This window comes from Phocoena sinus, chromosome 7 (assembly GCF_008692025.1).
Source record: "Phocoena sinus isolate mPhoSin1 chromosome 7, mPhoSin1.pri, whole genome shotgun sequence".
Classification (NCBI taxonomy): domain Eukaryota; kingdom Metazoa; phylum Chordata; class Mammalia; order Artiodactyla; family Phocoenidae; genus Phocoena; species Phocoena sinus.
In genome coordinates, this window is record NC_045769.1 from 89579333 (window position 1) to 89598770 (window position 19438).

Consider the following 19438-nt stretch of genomic DNA (forward strand, 5'->3'; position numbering starts at 1 on the left):
GGGTCTTGGTAACGATTTATAGTTTTAGACTTCCTTTGACTGTTAGCAATTTGGCAACATACCACCGAAATCTTTTCTTCCATTATCACCTGACATTAACCTGCCTTTGGTTTTTAGGCTTTAACTGGGGACCTGCATCTAACCTTTCATTATCTTAGCCTGTAAAGGAAGAGTGTCGTCCTTTACAAATTTCTAAGAAAAAGTAAACAAGCAATCCCTCTTAAGAGTGACAATGGAGATGCCTCTGTGTGCATAGATTTTGGCTCAGAAACAATCGCTAACACATGTGTGGAATGAAAGATTGAAGGGCTCTCAGCTGTCGGTCCTGACATGTGGATGAGCCAGTTGGCTGCCCCGCTTATTATCCCTTTATTATAGTAAGACACCCTTTCCTCTGGAGGATGTGTGGAGCTATCTGATTTTGGCATTTTTTTGTTTGTTTAGTTTTGTTTTTTGGTAGGCATCAGTCTTTTAACATGCTTTCTACCAGGGAGTCATACATGCTTCAGGTTGTGTAGACTTTCCACACTGCCCTGAAATTCAGAACTGCAATCAGGAGCTGTCACCTGGCTACAATAGGTAAAGTAATCCCAGAGAACAGGAAGAAAAAAGCATTGGCCTTAAAGGTGAAACACTAATCTTCTATATTTCAGAAAAAAGATACTCCCAAATGGAACATTTCATCTTCTGCTTCCTTAATTATCTTCAGACTGGGTAAATCTTTTATTCACAGAAGTTTTAAGGTATGACTGGAACGTGTTTTACTTCTTGAGGACTCAGTAGAATATCCGTAAATTGTTGATAGAAAGGCATCTTCTTTCTGGTTCGTTGATTAAATACATATTCATTCATTTAAAAAGTGTTGAGAGCCAACTACAAATCAATACAGTTGCTACCAAAAAATGTGATGTATCAATCAATGAACTGTCCCTTTCTCTCAAACAAAAGTACCTTTGTCATTTTAACAGAGGGCCTACAATTCTAATCTTTGGAATTAATCTATCGATATTGTTTCTGTAAGAATCTTGTTTAAATGTAAATACATTACCTGTAAGAGATAGCACCTAGTATGTAAAGTTGCCTAGCAGAGAGCAGGGCTCTAAGAGATTAAAAAAGCATATACATCTGTTTTAACTGAGTTGCAGGGAAGGGAAAACAAATTTCTAGACCTTTTGACAAAGAAAGAATGGGGTGATCCAGAAATGAAAGAACATGTGAAGAATAGATACATGGGAAGGAATACGCATTTAAAATACCGAAATGACAATAATTTGTTAATCCCCCAAGCTGAGTTTCCTCCATTAGCACTGGGTTTAATAAATGGCAATGATGCAATGACACTCACTCATAAAACAGTGATTTCATTTATTTTATCTATTTGCCTTTAAGTGGAAAGTCATAAAGCAAGACAGTGTGTTGGCTTGATAAAGTTCCTATTTCTAAAGCTGTAATGAATGACAACAATGCTTTGGTTATGTCCATACATTTTTAATTTGTCAATTTTGACTGTATTCTGAATGTGCACAGTTATGTGCAGGAGAATGTTGTGACTTAACCTATATTTGTTGGATTCAGATGTAGACAGTCAAACTGATAAAAATTATTTGATATATTCTAAAGTTAGCAATACACACACACACACACACACACACACACACACACACACACACACACAGATGTAGAGCTCTCTATTTTAACATAATAGTACTTCCAGATATGATTCAGAAAGTTTTTAGTAAGAGTCTTAACTAACCACCCATTTATTCATACTCATAACAGCAGACAAAATGGCGTCTTTAATTGTAGCAGAATTGCTTTAATATCGCAGTCTTCCTTAGGTGACCAGGCATGCTTTTCATATATTAACTGCATAAATAAAGTGCTGTATGTTAGATGTAAGGAATTATCCTATACTGAGATTTCTGAAGACTAAGGACTAAAGAAAAAGGATTTTTAAACCTTAGAACAAGTTAGCAAAGCAGTAAAATCTCTTCCCCCAGGGCCTTTAAAAATAGGACAGATGTCAGAGATAGATTAGGGGTAGTACAGCTGGACAAAATCAATCACCTTTACATCTCTTCCAGTTCTTGAATCTTCACAGCATCCATTTGAAATATGTAAATAAGTCATTACTGGAGCCTATTTTACAAAGTAATTGTTTAATTTGAGTGAGTTACTGTTAGAGAGAGTGCACATGTATCTTTTGAGGTTCTTCTATTTCTGTATCCTTGATTTTAATCATATAGATTGCTTTAACAAATTATATCAATGAATAGTATTTTATTTAGAAGTTGAAACTCATAAATCCAATTTTAATTTTCTTTAAAAATACTATAAATAGTATTTCTTTGAATACTAAGTATTAGAATACTAGTATTCTTTGAATATATAAATTTCTTTTCATTCTTTCCACTTAAATTAAAATATCAGTCTGTCAGGTGAAGTAGCTCATATGCAAAAGAAAATTATCCCTGAAAACAAGAATAGTATCTTATGAAATGAACATAGTTCTAGGAAAGTTATATTACAACTGTAAAGGCATTATGCAATCCGATGTTATATTTAATATTAAACAGATACAGGATATTAATTATATTTACATTGTGTACCAATTTTCCCAAACAACATGGAGTAAATAACGTGGTTTACATGCTTTACAGTCTTCACAAGCATCCCATATTGCTGTTAGCTATTTTGATTTCCCAGCTGTGAGAATTATAATAAATGTTATAATGTACTATTTCCATACACTTAATTGCATAAGAGTTACCTTTTCTCCTTAAAAGGTGATTGTGTATAATATTTCCAGGAAAATGGATCTAATTGTGTATAAAAGCATTCTTTAAAAAAATTCTTTTTCTTTTTAATAGAGATAGAAAAGATAGAAAAGTTTTTTGCAGTCATGTTAATGGTGCTCCACAAATCTTAATATGTTGCTTAGTTATAAAGAAACTAAAATGTTTTTAAAATGATTCTAGGAAAGTTAATTTTTTAAAGATTTAAAAAAATTTCTTCCCAGTTTTATTGAGATATAATTGATGTCCAGCACTGTATAAGTTTAAGGTGTAGCATAATGATTTGATTTACATACATCATGAAATGAGTATCACAGTGTATGAGGGATCTCTCTTTTCCATATCCTTACCAACACTTGCTATTAGTTGTCATTTTGACTCTGGTCATTCTGACACGTGTGAGATGGCATCTTATTTTGGTTTTGATTTGAATTTCCCCGATGATTAGTGAAGTTGAGCATCTTTTCATGTGCCTGTTGGCCATCAGTATACCCTCCTTGGAAAAAATGTCTATTCAGAACCTCTGCCCGTTTCCAACAAGGTTTTTTTTTTTTTTCTGCAATTGAGTTGCATGCGTGCATTGTATATTTTGGATATTAACTCCTTATTGGAGATACCTTTTGCAAATATCTTCTCCCATTCAGTGGGTGTCCTATTTGTTTTGTTGATAGTTTCCTTCACTGTGCAAAAGGTTTTAGGTTGATATAGTCCATTTGTTTATTTTTTGGGTTTTTTTGCCCTTGCCTGAGGAGACATATTCCAAAAGATATTGCTAAGGCTGATGTGAAAGAGCTTAGGTTTTCTTTAAGAAGTTTTTTTTTTTTTTTTTTTTTTTTTTTTAATTTTTTTTGCGGTACGCGGGCCTCTCACTGTTGTGGCCTCTCCCGTTGCGGAGCACAGGCTCCGGACGCACAGGCTCAGCGGCCATGGCTCACGGGCCCAGCCGCTCCGTGGCATGTGGGATCTTCCCGGACCGGGGCACGAACCCGCGTCCCCTGCATCGGCAGGCGGACTCTCAACCACTGCGCCACCAGGGAAGCCCCCTTTAAGAAGTTTTATGGTTTCAGATCTTAGATTTAAGTCTTTGATTTATTTTGAAGTTATTTGTGTGCAAGGTGTGAGAGAGTAGTCCAGTTTGATTCTTCTGCATGTAGTTGCCCAGTTTTCCCAGCACTGTTTATCATAAAGGCTGTCTTTACCCCATTATATATTTTTGCTTCCTTTGTCATATATTGATTGCTCACGTAGGTGTGTGTCCATTTCTGGGCTCTCTACTTTGTTCCACTGATCTATATCTGTTTTTGTGCCAGTACCATACTGTTTTGATTACTGTAGCTTTTTAGTATAGTTTGAAAGTGCTAATATTTAAAGCAGTTGTCACAAATTCTTAGAAATGATAGGATCTTCAACTTAAGAAATAGAAAATCTCCATAGGATTCAGTATTCAAAAGACAAATATTGTAAGAGGGCGTATCAATGGAAATAATCCTTATATTCCTCAGTGGTTTTTTTTTTTTTCAATCAGTACTATACTTTACTAGAACTCGAGTCTCAAACAATTCTTCAAATTATGATCAAATCTCAACATTCTAGGTGGATAGACAGGTATAATCAAACAAAATCCCAAACCGAATAATTTTAATTTTTTGAATTTTGAAGGTATTTCATGCTTGCTTTCTGATAACTTTAGGCACCAAATTTTTTTACTTGATTTTATATCAATTAGTAATCATTGTTTTTTATTCCTACATTCTGCTTTATATTTTAAAGTGGGAGGAAATATATATATATATATATATTTTTTTTTTTTTACATAAAGGCCTTGTGCCTTAAGAAATATACATGAAACTGCATATATTAGTACAGTTCATAAATTATAGAGATATTTGTACTGTTAAAAACATTAAAATTTGAAATAAACAATATCTGTGGGTTTGTAGAACAAATTGGGATCAATGACACCTACAAATAAACCAAAAGAAACCCCCAAAGAGCAACAAAAACAAAACAACAAATAAAAAATTTGTATGCTTCCCAAACGATGACTTCATTTGATCCTTATGACAATCATGTGATGTTAAGTACTTTACTCAAGTTTAGACAGCTAATACATGGCAGATAAAAACTCTGATTCAAGGTTTTGATCTCTAAGCCTCAGAACGCTTCTACTATTACCTGTTATTTTTCACAAAGAAAACCTGATGAAGAGGCTAGAGCTTGAAGGTGAAAAAGAGCTTGCTGGGTGAAAAAGAAAGAGAAGGTTTACTTTTCAGATGATGATATTGCATACCAAAAAATCCATAGGTGGGAAAAAATGTGTGTTTTAGGGAGGTGAATGATAACAATGAATAAAGTCGAGTATTAAGTACTGAAAATACTTGTATACAATACCAATTGCAATTAATTGTAAATAATGCTAATAAGTTTCAACTAGACAATGATATTAGGCCAAGGAGTTTTGATTTCTTGTGGCCAGCAACTGAGAACAGTTACGATTTTGAGACTAGTCATTGGGTGAAAGCTGTATTTGTAAAACCAATTCTGAGAATTCATTGATGATAAAAAAAAAAAGGTAACTTCCAGCATATCAAAGAAAGTTCAATTGCTACAACTTCATTCACCAACCGTATATTGAACACTGTTTACTCTGTGTCAGGCAGTATACTAGATGTTTGTTTCCCAGTCAGAGAGAGAGGAAAGTTTATAAAAGAGCATGTGTGAAATGCATCTTAGTGTGTTCATGGAATAGTATAAATAACAACAGCAGTAATGTGACAAGAGTTTAAGAAGCATGAAAAATAATGGTGGAAATTGTGTCTAAGAGAAAGAAATTCTGACCAGCTTTTGAAGGACCTTGTATGCCTTTGGCTTCACTGTTAGTGGTACCACTAAGACCTTGCAGAGAAGCTCAGCAGAGTTGGAAGTGCAGTGGCTGGAGTAAGAAGGGAATGGGAATACAACAGGTGCAGTCTACATTTTGAAGAAGTTTAACAGTTAAGAAAAGTAGGAAAGAAGGGATACTATGTCAAGAAATGTTCAATCAGAAAAAGTGACTTTGTTCTTGAGTGTAGGTTTAAAAAAATTGAATGAGATTTCAGGGAGGAGTTAGACCTATTGGAAAGATAGACATGGGAAATACAAGCAAGCAGCAAATCTTGATGGGACAAAACCCCCAAAGTGGGATGTGACAGAGTGTAGGGTGAGGAGGTTAACTTCGGTGGGGGAGGATTGATACTGGTCCTGCTAAGATATTATGATGTTGTGACAAGTTCAGATATTTGACTATATCTGCCATTACAGAAGAAGAATCTCCACTCCTTCACACAATGCACTATCTCGATTATCTTTAGTCAGAAAGGACATTTGATGAGATTTATGTCTTCCACTATCACTTTAACTGAACAGAGTTATGTTTAAAAATAATTTGAACATTCAAGAACATACAGATGAATCATGCTATCCTTGCATTATCCTGGAAGGCTTATTTGTAAAATGAGGTTCATTAAAAAATGGAAGCTATTTCAGTTAATTGGGTAAGGCTTATAGAAAATTCAAAAACATGGATACAATTCTCCTGTGTTTATATATTTTAAATCCTCCTCATGATAGAGTTCTTCTTTCTTGTAATTAATTACTATATTTTAAATTCTGCTACCTTGCTTAGGTCACCTAAAATTAGATTTGAGGGACTGGAAATGTTTTCTAAATGTGCATTACTGACAACTGAAGTGATATTCTCACCAGGACTAACATACTTGTTAAAATTTTAAGAGTCTTTGTACTATTTTAAAATTTCTCTTGTGCTAATCTGTCATCACAGTGCCTCTCTCAGGTCCCCCCAAGTCCTCATGATTTAGCAACTAAAGGGATAATTCTGGGTATATCAGAGAGCCTCCAACCCTGTTCCTTGCTATGTGCAAATGATGATTGCTGGTTGTGAAATGCTCTGAATGCCTGAAAGTCTTCAAGAGGTGAATCATTTAATGCAACGTTGACATATTCTGAGGAATTCATGCAGCCTCCATTATCCTGTGCCTCTTCTTGTCACATGTAAATAGGTAGAAGTAGAGATCAGGGTGAGTTTTCTCTCTGTTATCAGGGTGGACTAAAGGAGCCTCATGGGTTATATACACCGTTACTTCAGAAATGTTCATTGGGAATCAAGGGTGGATTATTGCCCAAAGAAGTAGTACACTGTTTACCCATATTGCCTGGTTTCAGTTGAGAATTTGAATTGAGGCAAGCATTGCCATTTCTCAGATTGCCCCATCTCTATCTCCATTTTCAAGAAAGACAACAACATTTTGGTTTTAGCAGTTTTCCAACTGAAGTATATCAGCATTGGTCAAAGAGGTTAAAGGTATTGATTCCCTCAATTTTGAGGTTAATTCCCAAGGGCTGGGGCAACCGCTACACTTATTCTACAGATAATTTCTGCTATTTACTTCAGTGTAACTTTCAAATTTTCATTGTCTTAATATGTTTTGGTATGAAAATTTGGGAAGAACTGGTTAAGGTACAATCCATTAAGCCATCACCCAGCTGTCTTACCAGTTACCCAGCAGTGAGGGAAACCAAGACAAGAGTATATCAAGGGGAGTAGGGGGACACAATAGTAGCTAGTCTATGAAGAAACCAATTGACTCATTCTTCTAAACAAATTTCTCTTTTGTCCCTACATGTTACCAGTAGAAAGAATCTAATGGTTCTGTATATTGCCTCTGAGAAACCCAAACATTTTTTCCTGTTTTCTCAAAATTTATAAGTAGCTGAGCCTTTTTCCTTAACACCAGATGTACATTTTCGCTCCTTCTGTCATGTTCATCAGTTACCTGACAGTCTTAAAAATGAAAACTCATACTTGTATTTGAGCCAACACAAGTATCACTTTTTAAAAAAAAATCTTGCTTTTTTAGAACTACTGATGCATTTTTGGTTTCTAACTAAAAATTTTTATAATCTCCTGGGTTTATGAATTTTTTTGACAAAACGAATACGCTTGTATAGCAGTAATTGTATAAATATACATGAAAAAATACAAGGAATCCTATTAGTGGTAATACTTCAGCTAGTAAAGCTACATCATAAAAATTTGTTGACATCCCCAAACAAATGGTTGAACAAATACTTAATTTTGCACATCCTAGAAGATGTTAGATTGGCCTTTTCATTATTGTTATAATTTTGCCTCAACTAAGTAGAGTAAAACATATATTTTTTGAGGTTGTTTTTTTCTTTAGGGGCTTGCAACAGAAAAGAACATTATAAGATGTAACTCACCTTCTCAAAACATTCTTAACTATGATAACAGCAATCACTTACTTAGCGCTTGCCAAGAAAAATGCTAGGAGTTTTTGATATAATTCTTATAACAACCTGGTAAAACACAGAGAAGGTAGAAAACTTACCCAAGTTACTCAGTTTGTGATTGATGGGACCAGAAACTGGACTCAAGAATCTGGTTCCAGATTTTCCACTACAAGAATCTCCACTGTGCTGCATTTATTTACATGACTAACACATGTTGAATTCCTACTCTGAGCCTATATCTCTCAGTGCTTTGCCATGAATAACTTTTGACCCTCACAACAACCCAACTGGTAGACTCAATTGATATTTCCATTTACAGCTGAGAAAACTAATGCTAAATTGATTAAATTAATGTCCCATAGGTATTGACAAAACTGTGATTATAAATCCTAAGTGTGTCTTGACTGAAAAATCTGGGCAATTGCAATAATCAGTGTCAGATTAATACATGACTGTAGCCTTATTATGTGACTGTACTTTGGATTTGGGTGAGGTGGGCAAGATTACAGATCATTATGAGAGAAATTGGAGAGTACCTATAAAACAAGTATAAATAGGAATTTTAGATGTTTGATAAAGACTTGGAATTGGTGAACTTCAAGAAAAGTCTTGGTGTTCCAAGTTCAATGTATCTTTAAAAACACAAGGGGTAATTATGAAAAGTGCAATTACCACCACTAGGTAAATTAAATGAGTCCTCCCTGTTCATCATCACCTCTCCACTCTTTAGCCAATTCTGTTGCATAAGAGTTGCTCAAGCGAATCCACATATAAATAAGTATAAAACTAGCTGTTCTTCATATTCCTAAAGAACAGATTAAAAATATAAAATACTTTTAAGGCAGACACAACTTCATTTAAGTTCCACTAAAACCTTTTGGTTCATGTTATCTGATACAATTCTAAAAAGAGTCATGGTGGCACTGAACCAAGATGGTGGAGTAGAAGGATGTGCTCTAACTCCCTCTTACGAGAACACCAGAATCACAACTAACTGCTGAACAATCATTGACAGAAAGAAACTGGAACTCATCAAAAAAGATACCCCACATCCAAACACAAAGGAGAAGCCACAATGAGATGGTAGGAGGGGCACAATCACAATAAAATCAAATCACATAACTGCTGGGTGGGTGACTCACAAACTGGAGAACAATTATACCATGGAAGTCCACCCGCTGGAATGAAGGTTCTGAGACCCATGTCAGGCTTCCGAACCTGGGGGTCTGGCAACGGGGGGAGGAATTCCTAGAGAATCAGACTTTGAAGGCTAGTGGGATTTGATAGCAGGACTTCGACAGGACTGGGGGAAACAGAGATTCCACTCTTGGAGGGCATACAAAAAGTAGTGTGTCTGTCGGGACCCAGGGAAAGGAGCAGTGACCCCATAGGAGACTGAACCAGACCTACCTGCTAGTGTTGGAGGGTCTCCTGCAGAGGCAGGGGATGCCTGTGTCTCACCATGAGGACAAGGACACTGGCAGCAGAAGTTCTGGGAAGTACTCCATGGCATGAGCCCTCCCAGACTCTGCAATTAGCCCCACCAAAGAGCCTGCATAGGCTCCAGTGTTGGGTCGCCTCAGGCCAAACAATCAGCAGGGAGGGAACCCAGCCCCACCCATCAGCAGTCAAGCTGATTAAAGTTTTACTGACCGAGGCCTACCAGAGCAACACAGAGCTCTACCCGCTGCCAGTCCCTCCCATCAGGAAGCTTGCACAAGCCTCTTAGATATAGCTTTATCCAACAGAGGGCAGACAGCAGAAGCCAGAAGAACTACAGTCCTGCAGCCTGTGGAAAAAAAACGACATTCACAGGAAGATAGACAAGATGAAAAAGCAGAGGGCTATGTACCAGATGAAGGAACAAGATAAAACCCCAGAAAAACAACTAAATGAAGTGGAGATAGGCAACCTTCCAGAAGAAGAATTCAGAATAATGATAGTGAAGATGATCCAGGATTCGGAAAAAGAATGGAGGCAAAGATCAAGAAGATGCAAGACATGTTTAACAAAGACCTAGAAGAATTAAAGAACAAACAGAGACGAACAATACAATAACTGAAAAGGAAACTACACTAGAAGGAATCAATACCAGAATAACTGAGGCAGAAGAACGGATAAGTGACCTGGAAGACAGAATGGTGGAATTCACTGCTGCAGGACAGAATAAACAAAAAAGAATGAAAAGAAATGAAGACAGCCTAAGAGACCTCTGTGACAACATTAAATGCAACAACATTCGCATTATAGGGGTCCCAGAAGGAGAAGAGAGAGAGAAAGGACCCGAGAAAATATCTGAAGAGATTATAGTGGAAAACATCCCTAACACGGGAAAGGAAATAGCACCCAAGTCCAGGAAGCGCAGAGAATCCCATACAGGATAAACCCAAGGAGAAACATGCCAAGACACATAGTAATCAATTTGGCAAAAATTAAACAGAAAGAAAAATTATTGAAAGCAGCAGGGGAAAAATGACAAATAACACAGAAGAGAACTCCCATAAGGTTAACAGCTGATTTCTCAGCAGAAACTCTACAAGCCAGAAGGAAGTGGCTTGATATACTTAAAGTGACAAAAGGGAAGAACTTACAACCAAGATTACTCTACCCAGCAAGGATCTCATTCAGATTCGATGGAGAAATCAAAAGCTTTACAGACAAGCAAAAGCTAAGAGAATTCAGCACCACCAAACCAGCTCTACAACGAATGCTAAAGAAACTTCTCTAAGTGGGAAACATGAGAAGAAAAGGACCTACCAAAACAAAGCCAAAACAATTAAGAAAATGGTAATAGGAACATACATATCAATAATTACCTTAAATGTAAATGGATTAAATACTCCAACCAAAAGACACAAGTTTGCTGAATGGATACAAAAACAAGACCAATATATATGCTGTCTACAAGAGACCCACTTCAGATCTAGGAACACATTCAGACTGAAAGTGAGGTGATGGGAAAAGATATTCCGTGCAAATGGAAATCAAAAGAGAGCTGGAGTAGCACTACTCATATCAGATAAAATAGACTTTAAGATGAAGAATGTTACAAGAGACAAGGAAGGACACTACATAATGATCAAGGGATCAATCCAAGAAGAAGATATAACAATTATAAATATATATGTACCCAACATAGGAGCACCTCAATACGTAAGGCAACTGCTAACAGCTATAAAAGAGGAAATCAACAGTAACACAATAATAGTGGTGGACTTTAACACCTCACTTACACCAATGGACAGATCATCCAAAGTGAAAATAAATAAGGAAACAGAAGCTTTAAATGACACAATAGACCTGATAGATTTAATTGATATTTATAGGACATTCATCCAAAAACAGCAGATTACACTTTCTTCTCAAGTGCACATGGAATATTCTCCAGGATATATCACATCTTGGGTCACAAATCAAGCTTCAGTAAATTTAAGAAAATTGGTCATATTAAGCATCTTTTCTGACCACAACGCTATGAGATTAGAAATGACTTACAGGGAAAAAATGTAAAAAATACAAACACATGGAGGCTAAACAATACATTACTGAATAACCAAGAGATCACTGAAGAAGTCAAAGAGGAAATCAAAAAATACCTAGAGACAAATGACAATGAAAACACAATGATCCAAAACCTGTGGGATGCAGCAACAGGAGTTCTAAGAGGGAAGTTTATAGCAATACAAGCCTTCCTCAAGAAATGAGAAAAGTCTCAAGTAAACAATCTAAGTTACACCTAAAGGAACGAGAGAAAGAAGAACAAACAAAACCCAAAGTTAGCAGAAGGAAAGAAATCATAAAGATCAGAGCAGAAATAAATGAAATAGAAACAAAGAAAAGAATAGCGAAGATCAATAAAACTAAAAGCTGGTTCTTTGAGAAGATAAACAAAATTGAAAAACCATTAGCCAGACTGATGAAGAAAAAGAGGGAAAGGGCTCAAATCAATAATATTAGAGATGAAAAAGGAGAAGTTACAACAGACATGGCAGAAATACAAAGCATCCTAAGAGACTACTACAAGCAACTCTATGCCAATAAAATGGACAACCTGGAAGAAATGGACAAATTCTTAGAAACATATAACCTTCCAAGACTGAACCAGAAAGAAAGAAAATATGAACAGACCAATCGCAAGTAATGAAATTGAAACTCTGATTAAAAATCTTCCAACAAACAAAAGTCCAGGACCAGATGGCTTCACAGGTGAATTCTGTCAAACCTTTAGAGAAAAGCTAACACCCATCCTTCTCAAACTCTTCCAAAAAATTGCAGAGGAAGGAACACTCCCAAACTCATTCTATGAGGCCACCATCACCCTGATACCAAAACCAGACAAAGATAGTACAAAAAAAGAAAATTACAGACCAATATCTCTGATGAATATGGATGCAAAAATCCTCAACAAAATACTAGCAAACAGAATCCAACAACACATTAAAAGGATCAGACACTATGAGCAAGTGGGATTTATCCCAGTGATGCAAGGATTCTTCAATATATGCAAATCAATCAACGTGATACACCATATTAACAAATTGACGAATGAAAACCATATGATCTTCTCAACAGATGCAGAAAAAGCTTTTGACAAAATTCAACACCCATTTATGATTAAAAACTCTCCAGAAAGTGGGCATAGAGGGAACCTACCTCGACATAATAAAGGCCATATATGACAGACCCACAGCAAACATCATTCTCAATGGTGAAAAACTGAAAGCATTTCCTCTAACATCAGGAACAAGACAAGGATGTCCACTTACAGCACTATTTTTCAACATAGTTTTGGAAGTCCTAGCCACGACAGAGAAGAAAAAGAAATAAAAGTAATACAAATTGGAAAACAAGAAGTAAAACTGTCATTGTTTGCAGATGACATGATTACTATACATAGAGAATTGTAAAGATGCCACCAGAAAATTAGTAGAGCTAATCAATGAATTTGGTAAAGTTGCAGGGTACAAAATTAATGCACAGAAATCTTTTGCATTCCTATATACTAATGATGAAAATTCTGAAAGAGAAATTAAGGAAACACTCCCATTTTCCATTGCAACAAAAAGGATAAAATACCTAGGAATAAACCTACCTAGGGAGACAAAAGACCTGTATGCAGAAAATTGTAAGACACTGATGAAAGAAATTAAAGATGATACCAACAGATGGAGAGATATACCATGTTCTTGGATTGGAAGGATCAGTATTATGAAAAGGCTATACTGCCCAAAGTAATCTACAGATTCAATGCAATCCCTATCAAATTACCAATGGCAATTTTTACAGAACTAGAAGAAAATATCTTAAAAATTGTATGGAGACACAAAAGACCCTGGACACCCAAAGCAGTCTTGAGGGACAATGGCGGAGCTGGAGGAATCAGACTCCCTGACTTCAGACTATACTACAGAGCTACAGTAATCAAGACGATACAGTACAGGCACAAAAACAGAAATATAGGTCAGTGGAGCAGGATAGAAAGCCCAGAGATAAACCCATGCACCTATGGTTAACTAATCTATGACAAAGGAGGCAAGGATATACAATGGAGAAAAGACAGTCTCTTCAATAAGTGGTGCTGGGAAAACTGGGCAGCTACATGTAAAAGAATGAAATTAGAACCCTCCCTAACACCATACAGAAAAATAAACTCAAAATGGGTTAGAGACGTGAATGTAAGCCTGGGCACTATAAAACTCTTAGAGGAAAACATAGGAAGAACACTCTTTGACATAAATCACGGCAAGATCTTTTTTGATACACCTCCTAGAGTAATGGAAACAAAAACAAAAATGAACAAATGGGACCTAATGAAACTTCAAAGATTTTGCACAACAAAAGAAACCATAAACAAGACAAAAAGACAACCTTGAGAATGGGAGAAAATATTTGCAAACTTATCAATGGACAAATATTAATTTCCAAAATATATAAATAGCTAATGCAGCTCAATATTAAAAAAACAAACAACTCAATCCCAAAATGGGCAGAAGACCTAAATAGACATTTCTCCAAAGAAGACATACAGATGGCCAAGAAGCACACAAAAAGCTGCTCAACATCACTAATTATTAGAGAAATGCAAATCAAAACTACAATGAGGTATCACCTCACAGCAGTTAGAATGGGCATCATCAGAAAATCTACAAACAATACATGCTGGAGAGGGTGTGGAGAAAAGAGAACCCTTTTGCACTGTTGGTGGGAATGTAAATTGTTACAGCCACTATGGAGAACAGTATGGAGTTTCCTTAAAAAACTAAAAATAGAATTACCATATGATCCAGCAATCCCAGTCCTGGGCATATACCCAGAGAAAACCATAATTCAAAAAGACACATGCACCCCAATGTTCATTGCAGCTCTATTTCCAATAGCCAGGTCATGGAAGCAACCTAAATGCCCATCGCCAGATGAATGGATACAGAAGATGTGGTACATATATACAATGGAATATTACTCAGCCATAAAAAGGAACAAAATTGGTCATTTGTTGAGACATGGATGGATCTAGAGACTGTCATACAGAGTGAAGTAAGTCAGGAAGAGAAAAATAAGTATCGTATATTAACGCATATATGTGGAACCTAGAAAAATGTTACAAATGAACCGGTTTGAAGGGCAGAAATTGAGACACAGATGCAGAGAACAAACGTATGGACACCAAAGGGGGAAAGCGGCGGGGGGTGGGAGGAGTGGTGTGATGAATTGGGCTATTGGGATTGACATGTATACACTGATGTGTATAAAATGGATGACTAGTAAGGATGTGCTGTATAAAAAAATAAATAATATAAAATTCAAAAATTCAAAAACCAAATGTTTTCAGTGTATAGGTTTTCAAAGTAGCTATGCATCAGAGCAAAAGCACAGTATCCATTCATCTAATAGTATTTTGCATTATAAGAATACAAGGGAAAAGATCTTCCCGAACCCTAGTTGATCATCTCTAGAGGAGTGTCTGTACAGATTATCTGGCCTCCTTATTCAGAAAGCACAAAGAACCTTTCTGTATGTATTTGCGTATTATGGATGGATTTGTTTGTTTAAAATGGTCAGGCTGTACAGTGAGTTCTAGTGCTAACCCCCAGTTCCTGTTCACTGTAGAACTGCTGATAACTCATTTGGGGTCTCTGTGCACTCAGACATAACATAGGATAATTCCAGCTGTATTTTGGTCACATTATTTAGCTTTGATATCTCAAGTTTCCAAATCTATAAAACGGGAACAGAGATAGTACCAGTTCAAAAGGCTGTTAGGAAGATTAAATGAGTTAATACATGTAAAGCACTTAGTGCCTAACACTTGATGTGTACTCATCAATTAAAAAATAAAATAAAATAAAAAATAAATAAATAAAAAGAGCCATGCCAAGAAGTTGCCATTATTCATATTTCACAGTTGCAGGACTTGAAACTTACAGGGTTTAAGCACCTTGTCCACTTATCTAAGGATAAGAAATAGAACAGTGACTCAAACCAACCCTTAGATTTTCAATCCATGCCTCTTTAAGGGTTGAAAGAATACTTGTGTTTTAAGTGCATTATTTGAAAAACATACATATTATTTTATTTCCTATGCAGCCTTTAAAAATTAGGTATTTTTTATTACGTAGGCCAATTTTGATGTCTCTGAGAATCAGAGCTGCCCTCCGGTAGTATTGCCTATCATTTTATTTTGTGAATTCATGCTAGTGATTTCTCATGCTTAACAGTTTTAGTGTTAAAAAAAAAAAAAAAAAAGCTAAATCACTGTGTTCCTTCTTGCATTTTTCCAGGTCCTGAGGAGGTAGAAATCAAGTGCCCCTTGAATCACATTGCTTGCCTTGGTGCCAACAAATGTGTTCATTTATCCCAGCTCTGCAACGGCGTCCTGGACTGCTCAGATGGGTATGATGAAGGAGTTCATTGCCGTGGTGAGTCCATTTGTGGAAAAATACAACTGAAATATTGAATTTTTCATAGTTTTCATGAAAGTTCAAAGAGAGCCTATAACCTGTCTTTTCTTTCAACCACAACCTTACCAGTTATTGAGAAAGCATGAGTTTTATTGCCAGAGACACTCAATGTGCATTTCAAAGCTGTGACTATTGTGCTTTATTGAAAAATGCTGTTGGAAAAAAAAAAAAAACCCACACATTTAGACTTTGAAGTTGGGCTCTTATCATAGAAAGGAGTACTTTTGAGCAAAGGACAAAAGAGAAGTCTTAGTCGCAGTATTGGTACCATATATATATAACTTGTTTCTCTGAACTGTGGCTTAAACAAAGGGTATTTGAAGTAAAACCTCTGCAATCAAATATTTTACTAGAATGTATCATGGGAAATTTTCCCTTAATATTATTTCCCTGAAGTTATACTGTTAACTTTCTTGTAATTTTCATTCTTGTTAAAAACCTACGTTCTACAGTGGTCAAAAGTTTACTTATATACTAATGATAGGAGTAACTAAATCTCAAATTTATAAAAAGTTAATTGGAACTGGTATATTCCAATAGAACTGGTTGGGAAGGGGAGGATAAAATGTTAGACAAAGAAACAGGAAAAAGTTGAGAATTAAGGTAAGTACTGTGATCTGGAAACAGAATCAAGGTTTCAGTCAAGTGAATCCGTCTTCAACTTGGAGGTGGGAAAGAAACCACTGAATCAGAAGGTTCTAACTCGGATTCTAGCATGTTGAATGTAACACAAAGGATGTTTATGGAAACTGTCAAAGAGTAACACGTTCTTCGTGTCGAGGTCAGTGAGACCATAAAGAATGGAAGGAACTGTAGAAAGCTGGAGATGCGTGTCTGGTGTCTGGACAGATTGACACTAAATTGCTACCATTTTGTAAAGGTCCTAGGTCACCAAAAGTTCCAGGTTCTCAGGAGGAGCTCCGCATCTTTGTGTTTAAAGTGTCCAAAGTTAGCTACTGCTTTTTAAACATTGTATGGTCAGCAATGTACAGGCCTAACGCAACTTGTCTGGAGATCTGACAGGGCTTACTGGCTGCCAGTTTCCCACATTTGGGCTGAAATAAACTGGATTCAACACCAGAGATGGAGACATATATTAGAAAAAGAGTAAATCTTTGTTTAGAAAGGTAATTCAAAGTGGTAAGGATGTTGAGACAGCATAGATCAGCTGGATCACTAGGTCTTTTCCCTCTTTCTAAAAGGATGTCCAATTACTCTGGCCCTGTAGACATATTCAGATTGAGAAGTTAAAGGTCTTCCTTCTTTGGCCAAGTTTCCTTTCTTAGCCTTGAACTCTGACAGGGTCACATAAGGAGCCAGTTGATTCTTAGTTTTACTTATGAACACGTGTAATAATAATTAATAAGAAATTTTATTTTTATTTAGAGGCTTTGTGACATGTACTCCTTTTTATAATTGTATAGCTTTAAAAGTGATATTAATAGAAAGTAAATTAGTGAATTACAAAGTAATAGAAGTTAAAGAGTTTAATTTTCTTTACAGAAATTATATTTTCTAGAGCCTAATTCTATTTGCTTTAGTTACAATTCAGGGTTCTTATTACACTTAAAACAAAATTTCAGATAGACATGTGTGACTAAGCTTCTAAAAGAGTGAAATCATCACATTGCCAAATACTTCTCAGAGGTGATTATACAGATTTGAATATCTTAAACATATTTCAGTGCTGTGGATCATATGAAAAATATATCTGAGTTCTCTAATAAAATTTAGAGCTGGGATTTAAAAGATAAAGGGATATGTTAATAGTAAAACAGGGGATCAACTAACTATTCAATATCTGAACAAAAATAAAATGATATTAAATTCTGTTGATTTTTGAAAAGATAGCATGTACTTCAGACTGAGGTTTAGAATTTGTAGCTGCTTACGCTTCCATCTTTTTTCCTGTTCTACTTTAAGTTTCCAACTGTTCCAAGTTTCATACCTTTATCACAGTGACAGTCTTTTTTATTTCTTAATTTGCCAGTGGGTGGTTGATTGTACCACTTTGGCCTTTTTAATATTTCTAAATTTCACCAAATAAAGTGTTTTAAAAGACTTAACGTATTATGACCTGTGGTGGACTTAGAAATAAGAAGTATATTTGGATCTCTACCTGTTATTTACCTCAGTAGAGGGGTTTTCACCTAATTCTGTGGCCTTGCACAACTACATAGAATGGTAGGATCAAGATGACTGAATGGCACAGTGATTCCAGAGTCAGTGGTTTAATAAAGTATTTCTGCATTGAGAAAGAAAAATCAGAAATGTGTTTCCCTGCTTGGCCTGATAGGGTGCCCCAGACACATAGACAAAATAGAAATCTTGGAAGCAACACCAGATTTATCACATGTATATGGTTTGTGTTTAGAAAAGATGATTGATTATATGCAAAAGTATATCATGGGAACTGAGTGTACTTTCCCACCTTCAACCTTCCTCCTGATTCTGGGTCACATTCAATGAAAAGATGTTTTCTGAAGAGTTCATTAGGCAACAGCCCCATCAAGTCTCTAAGGACTTTTTCATTTACTATAGACGTACAATAAAGAAAGAAACCAGGTTAATTCAAACATCACATTGATTTTTAGAAATGCTTTTTTCTGTAGAAAAATTCTTTTTAAATCACTTCTCTTCCCATTTCTTCCTTTTTGTTGGATTCCAAGCACACACTCTAAATAATTATGAAGCCTAAGACACAATTCAAAGATGGATATGTTTTCTTTATACTCATAAAAGTTCCAAAGTACGTTTGGTGATATATTTGTAGCCTTTCTGAAAATTAATAAGGAGAAAAATATAACATTTTGGAGGTGATATTTTGGTCTTGGGAATGCTTTTGTATCAACTGAATTGTTTTCTGAATGGTTTCCTAGAAAAAATCAATTTCTCCTTGGTAAGGGTAATGAAAAGATATCTATTATTAATGATTTTCTATAACACTGATATTTTAATCTCCATAATTTAGCTTCATTTAAAGAACACAGTGGATTTTTGCATATGGGTGTACTTATATATAGGACTGTGCTTGTAAAAATTTTACAATATGAACCTTCAAAATCACCACACTATATTTCAGATAATTTCATGTCTTCCTGCATAATATTTCATATTGGTGGTAATATCACTATATGTGAATTGCATGAGCAATGAAAACATATTCTATACAGTATGATGCCTCTCAATACAGGATAGTTCCACAACAATCCTTCTTCCAGAATGCTGGAGGAAGTGAACAAATTCAACTAATGGAGAATACTTGGACTGAGGTGTATCAAAACACCATTTTAGTATTTGACATTCTTAAGATAATTCATTTTGTTGACATTTAAAGTAGCTATAAAGAAGAGAAGCCCTCTTTTTATTCACAAC

The 19438-nt window shown here is 35.7% G+C and overlaps 1 protein-coding gene across 1 annotated transcript in view; it reads left to right on the forward strand.

Moving 5' to 3' along the window:
* LRP1B (LDL receptor related protein 1B) overlaps positions 1-19438 on the forward strand; it is a 1461391-nt gene that overhangs the window by 319419 nt on the left and 1122534 nt on the right. Inside the window, 1 exon segment of the mRNA XM_032636635.1 lies at positions 15884-16021. Coding sequence (XP_032492526.1) covers positions 15884-16021 — 138 coding nt within the window.